The sequence below is a fragment of the Cetorhinus maximus genome, unplaced genomic scaffold (genome assembly GCF_964194155.1).
Source record: "Cetorhinus maximus unplaced genomic scaffold, sCetMax3.hap1.1 HAP1_SCAFFOLD_543, whole genome shotgun sequence".
Lineage (NCBI taxonomy): Eukaryota > Metazoa > Chordata > Chondrichthyes > Lamniformes > Cetorhinidae > Cetorhinus > Cetorhinus maximus.
This window is the reverse complement of record NW_027596485.1, coordinates 203,459-219,443: the sequence shown is the minus strand read 5'-3', so window position 1 is coordinate 219,443 and position 15,985 is coordinate 203,459. Positions and strand designations below refer to the sequence as shown.

Below are 15,985 nucleotides of genomic sequence, written 5' to 3'. Positions count from 1 at the left end.
GTTGTGGGAGCTGCACTCATCCAGGCAAGTGGGGAGTATTCATCACAATCCTGACTTGTGCCTTGTAGATGGTGGACAGGCTTTGGAGAGTCTGGAGATGAGATACTCACTGCAGGATTTCCAGCCTCTGACCTGCTCTTGTAGCCACAGTATTCATATGGCTGGTCCGGTTCAGTTTCTGGTCAATGGTAACCACCCCACCCCCAGAATTTTAAGGGTGGGGGATTCGGGAATGGGAATGCAGTGGAGCATCAGGGGATTACGGCTAAATTTTCTCTTGTTGGAGATGGGCGATCGTGTGCTGGGAATGTTTGTTGCCACTTATTAACCCAAGCCTGGATGTTGGCCAAATTTTGTTTACAGGCACAGAGAGCTTAAGCATCTGAGGAATTGTAAATAATGCTGTACATTATGCAATCATCTGGGAACATCCACAGCTCTCTGGCCTTATAATAAAGCAGCTGAAGACAGTGGGTCCTAGGTTATTGCCCTAAGGAGCCCCGGTATTGATGACCTCAGGCTGTTCTCGTTACCTCCAACAACGACAGATATCTTCATGTCGGCCGTTCCTTCACTGTCGCTGGGTCAAAATCCTGGAGCTCCCTCCCTAACAGCGCTGTGGGTGTACCTACACCACATGGGGACTGCAGCGGCTCAAGAAGGCAGCTCACCCACCACCTTCTCGAGGGGGCAATTAGTGACGGGCAATAAATGCGGGGCCTGGCCCGCGAAGCCCACAATCCTTGAAGAAACGAAAAATAAAACTATCCTCTCGTCTTTGAACTTCAGCTCCTCTGTCCACGTTTAGACCAAGGTTGTAGATAGACCTGGAAACACGTGTGCAAATGGACTTTCAAGAGGCTCTTGGTGACGTATAGAATCATGGATCTATTCAGGAAATAGAAGCACATGGTATGAAAGGTGCTGTGGTAACGTGGTATGGAGCTGGATGAGGCATCGGGTGTAGAGCATCACGTTGAACAGATGCTTTCTCTGACTGGCACGAAGAATGTAATGGGTTCCCCAGGACGTTGGCTATTAAGGCCATCGCATTCCTCATTATACATAATTGTTGGGACTTGAGTCTCCCCCTCTTGGTGTGCCATGCCCTAAGAGGGCGTTACCAAAAACGCAAACGTATGGATTAGGAGCAGGAGTAAGGCCACTCGGCCCCTCGAGCCTGCTCCACCTTTCAATACAACCATGGCTGATCTAACCATGGGGCCCCCATGTTCATCTTGCCCTGGAGGCATGGGTCACCTTCGTTGGTGGTTCATACACCCAGCTTGCCAGGCCTTTTTAGAAAGATGGTCCTTTGCGCCTGCCTCGAACTCCTTTGCCATCGGCGTGCCCCATCAGCATCAGACTTTCCAAATCGCAATCCCTTTACTGTGTGCCGAGGTGTTCTCTCCCCGATCTTGGCCTGCAGCGCGCTTTGGACCTCAGGTTTTACCAGGACCCCAATCAGCAATGGTTTCATGGTCATCATCAGGCTTTTAATTTGAGGTTTTTATTGGATTTAAGTTCCCCCATTGACCGTGGTGGGATTCGAATGTGGGTCTGTAGAACATTACCCTGCTGTCTCTCGATTACTGGTCCAGCAACAATACCGCTCTTCCACCAGCTCCCTTCAAGGTCAGCGATAAGAATGGCGTCGTCCGCGTATCTTATATTATTAAAGTTGTGAACCTCCAACTAATAATCCAGGGAGGTCTTCAATCTCACTAAGAATGTCTTCACCGTACAAATTGGATAAACCTGGGGAGGAAACACACTCGTGTCTGACCCCTCTTTTAATCTTCACCAAATCACTCCGGTCCTTATCCGCCTTTACAGCTACAGTTTGTTTCCAATAAAGATTTCTTATCACTCTAAGGTCTTTGACATCATCGAGGCCAAGAGGCTCTGACATGCTCATCAGCTCTTTGTGATTCACCTTATCAAATGCCTCACAATAATCCATCAAATACGCGATTGCATCTCTTTTAATCATCTCTCTGGCTCTTTCGGATAGCACACCTACCATAAAGATAACATTCCCCGTTCCTTTATCTTCTAACACAACGGACTTGAGTACGGGGACAAAGATTTCAAAGTTTGGGAATGATCGAAGAACTCTGCAATATGTCAGGCAATGACCATCTTCAACAAGAGAGAATCTAACCATCGCCCCTTGATGTTCAATGACATTACCATCACTGAATCCCCCCTCTATCAACATCCTGGGGGTTACCATTGACCAGAAACTGAACTGGACCATCCATATAAATACTGTGGCTACAAGAGCAGGTCAGAGGCTGGGAATCCTGCAGTGAGTAACTCACCTCCTGACTCCCCAAAGCCTGTCCACCATCTACAAGGCACAAGTCAGGAGTGTGATGGAATACTCCCCACTTGCCTGGATGAGTGCAGCTCCCACAACACTCAAGAAGCTCGACACCGTCCAGGACAAAGCAGCCCCGCTTGATCGGCACCCCATCCACAAACATTCACTCCCTCCACCACCGACGCACAGTAGCAGCAGTGTGTGTACCATCTACAAGATGCACTGCAGCAACTCACCGAGGCTCCTTCGACAGCACCTTCCAAACCCACGACCACTACCATCTAGAAGGACAAGGGCAGCAGACACATGGGGAACACCCACCACCTGGAAGTTCCCCTCCGAGTCACTCACCATCCTGACTTGGGAATATATCGGCCGTTCCTTCACTGTCGCTGGGTCAAAATCCTGGAGCTCCCTCCCTAACAGCGCTGTGGGTGTACCTACACCACACGGGGACTGCAGCGGCTCAAGAAGGCAGCTCACCCACCACCTTCTCAAGGGGGCAATTAGAGATGGGGCAATAAATGCTGGGCCCGGCCAGCGAAGCCCACATCCTGTGAATGAATAGAAAATAATAATATATCTCGGGACATCGAATGCACAAAGCGCTGGTTCAGCCTCAGCTGGGCTGTTGTGGACCTGCCCTCAGAACGCTCGGTGCTGACACTTGACACAAGGTGGAGATACTCCTGGGATAATGTAGAGAGGGCCCCGCACTGTACCTGACGCTCGAGTTCCCTAACCGAGGGGCTCCGGATGCCTTCAGCAGGTGCCAAGCGGGGGCAGACGGTCAAGGGCGATGCCGAGGGAGTTCCGGAACTTTCAGAGCAAAGCCCACTTGCTGTCGGGGAACATTGCCTCCCCGGCAAAGCCTCAGGGTCGTAGGGCGGAGTTCTCCAGCCCCACTGGCGGGGAGGGAAGGGGGGGAGGGGGGTGGGGCGGGTTATTTATGTGTTTTAACCCATCACCTGCTCAGCGACCCACGCGCTGGTGGAAACGCCTATCCCCCTCCTTGCGCTGTGGAAGTCACTCCCCGTGTCGAAGGCCTCGATTCTCCCTCACCTCCACTCGCCCACGATCCAGGGAAGGAGTTTCCCGACAATCTCCGGCCTATTCGCACGAACCGAAATCCCACATCCCCCGGCGTAATTCCGGTAAAACCCTCCTCTCCCGCCCTCTCCGAGATGTCGACGTCCTTTTTTAATGCAGAATCACGGAATCACACGGTGCAGGAGAGGCCCTTCGGCCCATCGAGTCTGCACCGACACCTGACCTACCTCCCTAATCCCATTGACCAGCACTTGGCCCCATAGCCTTGAATGTTATGAGGTGCCAAGTGCTCATCCAGGTACTTTTTAAAGGATGTGAGGCTAACCCGCCTCCACCCCACCCTCCCAGGCAGCGCATTCCAGACCCTCACCAACCTCTGGGTAAAAAAGTTTTTCCACACATCCCCCCCCTAAACCTCCTGCCCCTCACCTTGAACTTATGTCCCCCCTCGTGACTGACCTGTCAACTAAGGGGAACAGCTGCTCCCTATCCACCCTGTCCATGCCCCTCATAATCTTGTACACCTCGATCAGGTCAACCCCTCAGTCTTCTCTGCTCCAACGAAAACAACCCAAGTCTATCCAACCCTCTCTTCATAACTTAAATGTTTTGTCCCAGGCAACATCCTGGTGAATCTCCTCTGCACCCCCTCCAGTACAATCACATCCTTCCTATAATGTGGCGACCAGAACTGCACACAGTACTCCAGCTGTGGCCTCACCGAGGTTCTACACAACTCCAACATGACCTCCCTACTTTTGTAATCTACGCCTCGATTGATAAAGGCAAGTGTCCCATATGCCTTTTTCACCACCCCACCAACATGCCCCCTCCGCCTTCAGAGATCTGAGGGCTCAGCGGGTGGCCGGGTAAAGGGTTAATCAATAACCTCTTTGCTCAGGTCAAGTGTGCTTTACCCTTAAATCTGAAATTTTAACACATCCAAAAAAAACCCGCACTTTTTTTGAACCCCCGCATCGGCCTTTAGCGCAGGAGGTCTGTGACTCGTGCTGACACGACCCTCCCTGACCACCCCCCGACCTTTAGCGCAGGAAGTTTAGTTGTTGGTCTTATCTGTTTACCTTGCGCTCCCTCTCCCACCAGCAGAATCGCAGATAGCGCCGGGGGTGGGGGACTTACCCCAGGTACCCTGCATCTATTGTCCAGCGGTACATCTTACCTCCCTAAGCCATTTTATGTACTTTGGACTATAGCTAGCCTAGACTTTGGCCATCGTAATGTAAGTAGGTCTGGGCTTATACGCGGTATCTGAAAACTGAGACTGCCTGAAAACCAAAACACGGTTGGTGCCAAGGGTTCCTAATAAAGGACACGTGGCCTGTACTCGATGCCTCTGTTTATCAAACTATTTCTATGGCTGCCAGAATAAAAAAAAACCTAGTAAAAACTGGGAAATAAGAGTACTGGTCCGAACTGGTCTTGTATATCTTAAAATGGAACACCAGTAAAAACTGGGAAATAAGAGTACTGGTCCGAACTGGTCTTGTATATCTTAAAATGGAACACCAGTAAAAACTGGGAAATAAGATTACTGGCCCCAACTGGTCTTGTATACCTTAAAATGGAATACCAGTAAAAACTGGGAAATAGGAATACTGGTCCGAACTGGTTGTGTATCCCTAAGTTTGTCAAAGGCACTGGATAAGGCTGTGGAGGCCAGGTCATTGAGTGTATTCAAGACCGAGATAGATAGGTTCTTGATTGGTGAGGGGATCAAAGGTTACGGGGAGAAGGCGGGAGAGTGGGGGTTGAGAAACTTATCAGCCATGATTGAATGGCGGAGCAGACTCGATGGGCCGAATGGCCTATTTTTCTGCTCCTATGTCTTATGGTCTTATAACTGGGAGCTTGGGATGGAGGATTGAAGGGCAGGAGAATACCGGGAACAAGCGAGGTCAGGTTCGAAGTGAATTATCCCGATTTTTCTTTTAAATCTCCACAGATCCATGTATACCGCTGCAACACTGATCATCGCCTTCTCTACCGCCGGTGAGTACAGCTCCCTCCGCGATGTCCCCTGTAGTGACGGGGAGGGGCAGTGGGAAGATCTTGTGGTCCCGGAGATATGGCGCATTCCCTCACGGAGAGGAGCTGAGAAAACAGTAAAAACTGGGAAATAAGATTACTGGTCCGAACTGGTCCTGTACACCTTAAAATGGGACATCAGTAAAAACTGGGAAATGAGAGTTCTGGTCTGAAAGAGGGTATGTTGCGAGGTTCCCAAGGGAGGCTATTCAAACCACTGTTTTTCTTGGTATATATGAGTGAATTGGTCTTGGGTATAGGGGCCGAATTCCAAAATTCCCACATGAAGAAGCAACTTTGAGGCAGTTCAGACTAACACCCAGAAAATATGAGGAAAGGGTTGGACAGACTGGGCTTGTTTCCACTGGAGTTTAGAAGAGTGAGGGGTGATTTGATCGAAGTTATACAAGATCCTGAATGTACTTGACAAGGTGGACGTGGAAAGGATGTTTCCTCTGGTGGGTGAGTCCAGGACTAGGAGGGGGAGGGCCACTGTTTTAAAATGAGGGGTCGCCCTTTTAGGACAGAGATGAGGAGAATTTTATTCTCCCCGAGGGTTGTGCGACTTTGGAACTCTCTGCCTCAGGAGGTGGTGGGTCACTGAATATTTTTAAGGCGGAGAGAGATGGATTCTTGTTAGGCGAGGGGATCGAAGGTTATCGGGGGAGGAGAGCGGGGGGAGATGGGAATGTAGAAATCGAAACACTAGAAAATCAGTCATGATCTTATAGAATGGCGGAGTGGGCTCGAGCGGGGCTCAATGCCCTACTCCTGCTCCTCTTGCGTGCGCTGGTCACTTGGGAAGCCTTGCACATTATGGGGACAGTGACAGGCTTGAAGAGGACACAGGGAAGCCAGTGGAATGGGCAGACACACAAAGGTGGACAACCAGTGAAGTGATATGTGTTGGCAGGAAGAAACAGAGGAACGCAATGCGAATTGAGGGACACAATTCTAATGGGGGGGGGGTGGTGCAGGAGCAGAGATACCTGGGGGTATATGCGTGCCCATGGGTGAAGGGTACTTGTAGGTGAGACTGGAACCAGCGGACACAGTTTAGAAAGAAGGGGGTCTCCCATTTAAGGCGGAGATTTAGGAGAAGTTTTATTATTTTGCCTCTCTCTCTCTCTCTCTCTCTCTCTCGGATGGTGGTTAGTCTGTGGAATTCATTTTCGAGAGGACTAGAATATAAAAGCAGGGATGTGCTGCTGAGGCTTTATAAGGCTCTGGTCAGACCACGTTTAGAATATGGTGAGCAATTTTGGGGGCCCCGTATCTCAGGAAGGATGTGCTGGCCCTGGAGAGGGTCCAGAGGAGGTTCACGAAAACGATCCCAGGAATGAAAGGCTTAACATACGAAGAACGTTTGAGGACTCTGGGTCTATACTCGATGGAGTTTAGAAGGATGAGGGAGGATCGGATTGAAACTTACAGAATACTGAAAGGCCTGGATAGAGTAGGACATGGGGAAGATGTTTCCATTAGTAGGAGAGACTAGGACCCGAGGGGCACAGCCTCAGAGTAAAGGGAAGACCTTTTAGAACAGAGATGAGGAGAAACTTCTTTAGCCAGAGTGTGGGTGAATCTATGGAATTCATTGTCACAGAAGGCTGTGGAGGCCAGGTCATTGAGTGTATTTAAGACCGAGATAGATAGGTTCTTGATTGGTAAGGGGATCAAAGGTTACGGGGAGAAGGCGGGAGAATGGGGGTTGAGAAACTTATCAGCCATGATTGAATGGCGGAGCAGACTCGATGGGTCGAATGGCCTAATTTCTGCTCCTATGCCTTTGGTCTTAAGGACTTATTCACTGCCTCGGACAGCCACAGGGGGCAGCTCATCGAATGCGTTTAGGACTGAGCTGCACAGGGGCTTGAGGGGCAAAAGAGAGTCGGGTGTTACGGGAGTGGCGTGGTGGGGGAGGGGGGTTGGTGGGGTGGGTCAGAGGGCAGTTGGGGCAGGCAGGAACATGGAGATGAAGCCCCATTCAGATTCAGGGGCAGGATTTTACACTCCCCCTGTCCGCGGGTTTGGGTTTGGGAAGTGGTGGGGTTGGTGGGGGGGGGTGTGGGGTGGTGATGAGCAGTGCCGCGGTTGGGGTGGTGGGGAAAGGGGAGGAGAGAGGGAAATGTAATTGAAGACACATTCAGATCAGCCATGACCTTAGCAGAGCAGGCCCGAGGGGGATCTGCATCCCAAATTTGTATGTTCGAATGTGAGGTAGCAAGACAGATTGGGACCACAGTTACAAAAAAATAGGCCGAATGGGATGGTGGGGGTTTGACGATAGAATAACACAGGCAGATTGTCTTTTAATTGTGAGTCAAGACTCGATATGTGGATGTTGCAAGAGATTTGGTCTCTCTCCTGCAAGTGGTATATAAAGCCCCCGTCAATCGATTCCAGGCATGAGTAACAGAAAGCTGAGAGGAGATTGAACAGGGGCATACACAATCTTTTACTTATTCATTCATGGGATGCGCGCGTCAATAATTATCCTTCAACTGAATGTCTTGCTCAACCATTTTTGGGATTATGTTACGGGACTAATAATCCAGTGTACAGTAGTGTAGGGATTATGTTACTGGGCTAATAATCCAGGGTACAGTAGTGTAGGGGTTATGTTACTGGACTAATAATCCAGGGTACAGTAGTGTAGGGGTTATGTTACTGGACTAATAATCCAGGTTACAGTAGTGTAGGGGTTACATTACTGGACTAATAATCCAGGGTACAGTAGTGTAGGGGTTATGTTACTGGACTAATAATCCAGGGTACAGTAGTGTAGGGATTATGTTACTGGGCTAACAATCCAGGGTACAGTAGTGTAGGGGTTATGTTACTGGACTAATAATCCAGGGTACAGTAGTGTAGGGGTTATGTTACTGGACTAATAATCCAGGGTACAGTAGTGTAGGGGTTATGTTACTGGACTAATAATCCAGGGTACAGTAGTGTAGGGGTTATGTTACTGGACTAATAATACAGGGTACAGTAGTGTAGGGGTTATGTTACTGGACTAATAATCCAGGGTACAGTAGTGTAGGGATTATGTTACTGGACTAATAATCCAGGGTACTGTAGTGTAGGGGTTATGTTACTGGACTAATAATACAGGGTACAGTAGTGTAGGGATTATGTTACTGGAGTAATAATCCAGGGTACAGTAGTGTAAGGGTTATATTACTGGACTAATATCCCAGGGTACAGTAGTGTAGGGGTTATGTTACTGGACTAATAATACAGGGTACAGTAGTGTAGGGGTTATGTTACTGGGCTAATAATCCAGGGTACAGTAGTGTAGGGATTATGTTACTGGACTAATAATCCAGGGTACAGTAGTATAGGGGTTATGTTTCTGGACTAATAATCCAGGGTACAGTAGTGTAGGGGTTATGTTACTGGACTAATAATCCAGGGTACAGTAGTGTAGGGGTTATGTTACTGGACTAATAATACAGGGTACAGTAGTGTAGGGATTATGTTTCTGGATTAATAATCCAGGGAACAGTAGTTTAGGGGTTATGTTACTGGACTAATAATCCAGGGTACAGTAGTGTAAGGGTTATGTTACTGGACTAATAATCCAGGGTACAGTGGTGTAGGGGTTATATTACTGGACTAATAATCCAGGGTACAGTAGTGTAGGGGTTATGTTACTGGGCTAATAATCCAGGGTACAGTAGTGTAGGGGTCATGTTACTGGAGTAATAATCCAGGGTACAGTAGTGTAGGGGTTATGTTACAGGACTAATAATCCAGGGTACAGTAGTGTAGGAGTCATGTTACTGGAGTAATAATCCAGGGTACAGTAGTGTAGGTGTTATGTTACTGGACTAATAATCCAGGGTACAGTAGTGTAGGGGTTATGTTACTGGACTAATAATCCAGGGTACAGTAGTGTAGGTGTTATGTTACTGGACTAATAATCCAGGGTACAGTAGTGTAGGCGTCATGTTACTGGAGTAATAATCAAGGGTACAGTAGTGTAGGGGTTATATTACTCGACTAATAATCCAGGGTACAGTAGTGTAGGGGTTATGTTACTGGACTAATAATCCAGGGTACAGTAGTGTAGGGATTATGTTACTGGACTAATAATACAGGGTACAGTAGTGTAGGAGTTTTGTTACTGGACTAATAATCCAGTGTACAGTAGTGTAGGGGTTATGTTACTGGACTAATAATACAGGGTACAATAGTGTAGGGGTTATGTTACTGGACTAATAATCCAGGGTACAGTAGTGTAGGGGTTATGTTACTGGACTAATAATACAGGGTACAGTAGTGTAGGGGTTATGTTACTGGACTAATAATCCAGGGTACAGTAGTGTAGGGATTATGTTACTGGACTAATAATCCAGGGTACAGTAGTGTAGGGGTTACGTTACTGGACTAATAATCCAGGGTACAGTAGTGTAGGGGTTACGTTACTGGACTAATAATCCAGGGTACAGTAGTGTAGGGGTTATGTTACTGGACTAATAATCCAGGTTACAGTAGTGTAGGAGTTATGTTACTGGACTAATAATCCAGGGTACAGTAGTGTAGGAGTTATGTTACTGGACTAATAATCCAGGGTACAGTAGTGTAGGGGTTACGTTACTGGACTAATAATCCAGGGTACAGGAGTGTAGGGGTTATGTTACTGGACTAATAATCCAGGTTACAGTAGTGTAGGGTTATGTTACTGGACTAATAATACAGGGTACAGTAGTGTAGGGGTTACATTACTGGACTAATAACCCAGGGTACAGTAGTGTAGGGGTTATGTTACTAGACTAATAATCCACGGTACAGTAGTGCAGGGGTTATGTTACTGGGCTAATAATCCAGGGTACAGTAGTGTAGGGTTATGTTACTGAACTAATAATCCAGGGTACAATAGCGTAGAGGTTATGTTTTTGGACTAATTATCCAGGTTACAGTAGTTTAGGTTATGTTACTGAACTAATAATTCAGGGTATAATCGTGTCGGGATTATATTACTGGACTAATAATTTAGGGTACAGTAGTGTAGGGATTATGTTACTGGAGTAATAATCCAGGGTACAGTAGTGTAGTGGTTATGTTACTGGACTAATAATCCAGGGTACAGTAGTGTAGGGGTTATGTTACTGGGCTAATAATCCAGGGTACAGTAGTGTAGGGATTATGTTACTGACTAATAATCCAGTTTACAGTAGTGTAGAGGTTATGTTACTGGAGTAATAATCCAGGGTACAGTAGTGTAGGGGTTATGTTACTGGAGTAATAATCCAGGGTACAGTAGTGTCGGGATTATGTTACTGGACTGATTACCCACTGTGCGGTCGTGTCGGGGTTATATTGCTGAATGTACTCTGTGAGCTCTGCGCTGTCGGAGTGTCAGCCCTGAGCATGTGCTGCACTGTAATATGGTTAGCTCTGAGTTGGATTTGCACCCTCAGACATACCTTTCTCCGCATGCGGCTGTATAAAGGCAACTCCTCTGTCAAATCAGCTGCACTTCCCGGGGTCAATACTTCAAGAGGAGGCAGGGAAGGTTCTCCAGCAAGTCCTGAAGTCCATGACTTAACCAACCGCGAGCACTGTGCTGCCTGGGTCTGGGAGATATCGCCTCGGGAATGCGCAGGGTCTGCCTCATTTCCAGTGTAAGCAACCTGACGATAATTCAAACCAAGCCCTTGCCCTTGTTCTGATGGGGACATTTGCGATCTGAGGTTCTGAAAGATATTGTGAAGTGTTAGTGTTGCTGTTTCTGTCTCTTACACTCACTCTCTTCCCCCTTTCCAGCTAGTGCAGTCCTGCTGTTCCCTGCAGCCTCCTTGCTTGCTGTGGGAGGAGGCACCTTCTACATCTCCAACATGCAGGTAATGTCAGATCATGCAGGACAGAGCAGGAATTGGACTGAGGGCACACTGCACTGTTTACATAGCAGTACTGCTGGAGTGCCGCACTGCCAGAGAGTCAGTGCTGAGGGAGTGCTGCACTGTCGGAGGGTCAGTACTGAGGGAGTGCTGCACTGTCGTAGGGTCAGTACTGAGGGAGTGCTGCACTGTCTGAGGGTCAGTACTGAGGGAGTGCTGCACTGTCTGAGGGTCAGTGCTGAGGGAGTGCCGCACTGTCGGAGGGTCAGTGCTGAGGGAGCGCTGCACTGTCGGAGGGTCAGTACTGAGGGAGTGCTGCACTGTCTGAGGGTCAGTGCTGAGGGAGTGCTGCACTACCAGAGAGTCAGTGCTGAGGGAGCGCTGCACTGCCAGAGAGTCAGTACTGAGGGAGTGCTGCACTGCCAGAGGGTCAGTGCTGAGGGAGCGCTGCACTGTCAGAAAGTCAGTACTGAGGGAGCGCCGCACTGTCGGAGGTTCAGTACTGAGGGAGTGCTGCACTGTCAGAGAGTCAGTACTGAGGGAGCGCTGCACTGTCAGAAAATCAGTACTGAGGGAGTGCTGCACTGTCGGAGGGTCAGTACTGAGGGAGTGCTGCACTGTCGGAGGGTCAGTACTGAGGGAGTGCTGCACTGTCGGAGGGTCAGTACTGAGGGAGCGCCGCACTGTCGGACGGTCAGTACTGAGGGAGTGCCGCACTGTCGGAGAGTCAGTACTGAGGGAGTGCTGCACTGTCGGAGGGTCAGTACTGAGGGAGTGCTGCACTGTCGGAGGGTCAGTACTGAGGGAGTGCCGCACTGTCGGAGGGTCAGTACTGAGGGAGTGCTGCATGTCGGAGGGTCAGTACTGAGGGAGTGCCGCACTGTCGGAGGGTCAGTACTGAGGGAGTGCTGCATGTCGGAGGGTCAGTACTGAGGGAGTGCCGCACTGTCGGAGGGTCAGTACTGAGGGAGTGCCGCACTGTCGGAGGGTCAGTACTGACGGAGTGCTGCATGTCGGAGGGTCAGTACTGAGGGAGCGCTGCATGTCGGAGGGTCAGTACTGAGGGAGTGCCGCACTGTCAGAGGGTCAGTACTGAGGGAGCGCCGCACTGTCGGTGGGTCAGTACTGAGGGAGTGCTGCACTGTCGGTGGGTCAGTACTGAGGGAGTGCTGCACTGTCAGAGGGTATATGTCGGTGCATACATTCAGTAACTGCTCCCACAGCTGGTGAATGACACTGTTTACTCAGACCCTTTTCTCTTTCTGATATTATTCCATGATGTGACTATATTCTGCGTGACAGACATGTTGTTTAGCACTGGTGTTTGATCTTGCTGGGGAATGATCGTACACAGGGAAATTCAAAGTCGCATCAAACAATTACAAATGTTATGACCGTGCAGCTGACCTGTGCTAGGCAGACCATTTATGATTTACGAGTGGGAACAGTTTCTCCCTACCTACTCTGTCCAGAACCCCCTCATCATTTTGCAAACTTCTATCAAGTCTCCTCTCAGCCTTCTCCTCTCCAAGGAAAAGAGTCCCAACCTCTCCAATCTACCCTCATCGCTGAAGCGCCTCATCCCTGGAACCATTCTGGTAAACCTCTTCTGCACTCTCTCCAATGCGTTCACACCCTTCCTATAGTGTGGCGCCCAGAACTGTGCACAGTACTCCAGCTGAGGGTCTAACCAGCACTTGCGACTCCCTCAACGAACTCCAACAAATTGGTTGAGCGCGATTTCCCTTTCACAAAACCATGTTGACTCTGCCTGATTGCCTGGAATTTATCTAAGCGCCCTGCTATAACATTTTTAATAATAGATCCTAACATTTTTCCCTATGACAGATGTTAGATTAACTGGCTTGTAGCTTCCTGCTTTCTGTCTCCCTCTCCTTTTCGAACAACAATAAATAACATTTGTTATTTTCCAATTTGATGGGACCTTCCCCAAATCTAGTGAATTTTGGAAAATAATTAAAACCAGCGCATCGACTATCTCACTAGCCACTTCTTTTAAGACCCTAGGAAGGAGTTCATGAGCACCCAGGGACTTGTCAGCCCGCAGTCCCAGCAATTTGCTCAGTACCACTTTCCTGGTGATTTTCCTGAGTTCCTCCCTCCCTTCCAATTGCTGATTTCCACCTATATACTCGTATCTTCTATAATGAAGACCGACGTCAAGCTCGTCTGTCCTGTGCCATCCTTACACATCCACTGTGGCTCGTCTGCGACTGCCCTGTGACCTCTGTCATCCAACTGTGCCTCGCTCTTTCTGCTGCCCTCCACACAGAGACAGAATCACAGAATCACACGGTGCAGAAGAGGCCCTTCGGCCCATCGAGTCTGCACCGACACGTGAGAAACACCTGACCTACCTCCCTAACCCCGTTGACCAGCACTTGGCCCCATAGCCTTGAATGTGGTGAGGTGCCAAGTGCTCATCCAGGTACTTTTGAAAGGATGTGAGGCTAACCCGCCTCCACCTACCCTCCCAGGCAGCGCATTCCAGACCCTCACCACCCTCTGGGTAAAAAAGCTTCTCCTCACATCCCCCCCTAAACCTCCTGCCCCTCACCTTGAACTTATGCCCCCTCGTGACTGACCCTTCAACTAAAGGGGAACAGCTGCACCCTATCCACCCTGTCCATGGCCCCTCATCATCTCATACAGCTCGATCAGGTCGCCCCTCAGTCTTCTCTGCTCCAACGAAAACAACCCGTGTCTACCCAACCTCTCTTCGTAACTTAAACGTTTCATCCCAGGCAACATCCTGGTGAATCTCCTCTGCACCCCCTCCAGTGCAATCACATCCTTCCTATAATGTGGCGACCAGAGCTGCACACAGCACTCCAGCTGTGCTGATTCGCAGATCTGCCCAAATGGCCGGAGTGCTGACGTTGTCCTTACTGAATTTCAAGGGCGATTTCCTTTGTCTTACGGCCTGCCTATGGAATTTTTTGCGTACGTCTAGACACCCCTCTGTTCCCTTCCGCTGATCTTTATTTATAGCCCAGGTTTCTGAGACGTACGGGTCAGTGGGTACAGAGACTCTTCTTGTTACGATCCTGGGATTTCTTGGGCGTGATATGACTCGAACTCAACAGAGAGCGAGATTGGAGGCTGTACCCTCCCTGTTCCGCGTAGTCCCCCCCTGTTGTCGGAGTTGTGTGGTAAGGCAGCAAGTCCTCCCGCGCCCTCACAGGGCTCCACTGACTGTATGTGTTGTGCCTGATTTCCCTCCAGGTTGGAAACTTGTTCGGGAGCAGACGGTCAACAGTGATCACATTGTACAATGGAGCATTCGCTTCCTCGTCATGTGCGTTTCTGCTGGTCAAGGTGAGAGGTGCAGACGGTAAATTACCTGTCAGGAAAAAAAAAGGGATGGAGGGCTGAATGTGCAAAAGATATCTTTATCTTATTACAGCGGTTCTGAGTGGCTGAGAGAAACCCAGATGGTGAAAGGTCAACTTTCGTGCGAGTGACCCCCCCATCAGAGGGAAGCCTTCGCCCCCTCTCTCTCTGACGGGGAGAGGAGGGAATTAGGAAAGAGGGAAGTGGCGGGTGTGGAGAGAGTGTGGGTGTGGGGAGAGAGAGAGGGGGCAGGTTGAATGAGAGGGTGAGAGGGATCCTGAGGGAGAGAGAGAGATGGGAGGGCGCAACGTGAGAGACAGGGGCAGGGTGGGAGGAGATGCAGGGGAGAGATGGGGAGCGAGAGGGTGGGGACCGAGGTGTTGCAGGGTGTGAGAGATGGGGGGAGAGAGATGGATGAGAGGGAGAGAGCGATGGAGGTGGGAGAAAGATGGAGAGAGTCACATGGAGGGGTTGGAGAGATGGAGCGGTGGGGGGGGGAAGTGATGGAGGGGAGGAGAAAGATGGAGAGGGTGACATGGAGGGGTTGGAGAGATGGAGCGGTGGGAGGGGGAGTGATGGAGGAGGGAGAAAGATGGAGAAGGTGACATGGAGAGGTTGGAGAGATGGAGAGAGGGGAGGAGTGATGGAGGGGAGGAGAGATGCAGAGAGACGATGGCGACCGATAAGAGGAGAGGGGTGAGAGATGGAGGGAGGGAGAGTTGGGGAGAAAGATGGACGGGGGTGAGAGATGGAGGGAGGAGAGGCAGTGGGGAGAGGTGGAGGATGAGAGCGAGAGAGTGAGGCGCGGTGGTTCATGGTGGGGCACAGGGTAAAATACTATAAAAGAGGAGGGCTGATAGGGAGGAGGGAGAGAGAGAGAGATAGAGAGAGAGGGAATAGTGGCTGTGGAGTCAGGTGACAGCTGCTTCTAATGGCCATCTCTTGTTTTATTCCGTTCCCCTTGCTATCCCCTTCCCCCCCTATAGGTTTTGTACGAGGCTGGTTTCTCAGTGAAGTCAATCTTCCTGTTCATCAGCTCACTGAGCATTATCCACGTCCTCCGCACCTTCTTCCTGCTCCCACAGAGACACATCCCCTACCCTCTACCGAAGGATTACACCTACGGGTAAGGTGGACACAGCCTGGGATGAAACCCAGGGGTTGGGTGTCAGGTAGAGCCGGGTGACTATATGTACATGTAGAACAATGGATATCGGTGGTTTGTTCAAGGCTGGAACCTACTGGAGGGATGATTCAGGCGATGTTTCTCCAGAATGATCGATACCCGGGAGTGAGTTAGAGTCTGGAATAAATCGAGGAGTTGGGAGGCTTATCTGTAGAATAACAGGTGCCTAGAAAT

At 49.7% G+C, this 15,985-nt stretch overlaps 1 protein-coding gene across 1 annotated transcript in view; it reads left to right on the top strand.

Moving 5' to 3' along the window:
- LOC144674050 (equilibrative nucleobase transporter 1-like) overlaps window positions 1-15,751 on the top strand; it is a gene marked incomplete at its 3' end in the record, with an annotated part of 44,804 nt that extends 29,053 nt beyond the window's left edge. Inside the window, exons 4-7 of the mRNA XM_078535589.1 lie at window positions 5,340-5,386; window positions 11,198-11,274; window positions 14,518-14,610; window positions 15,612-15,751. Coding sequence (XP_078391715.1) covers window positions 5,340-5,386; window positions 11,198-11,274; window positions 14,518-14,610; window positions 15,612-15,751 — 357 coding nt within the window. The remainder of the gene's footprint in view (window positions 1-5,339; window positions 5,387-11,197; window positions 11,275-14,517; window positions 14,611-15,611) is intronic.
- Window positions 15,752-15,985: the final 234 nt, after the last annotated feature.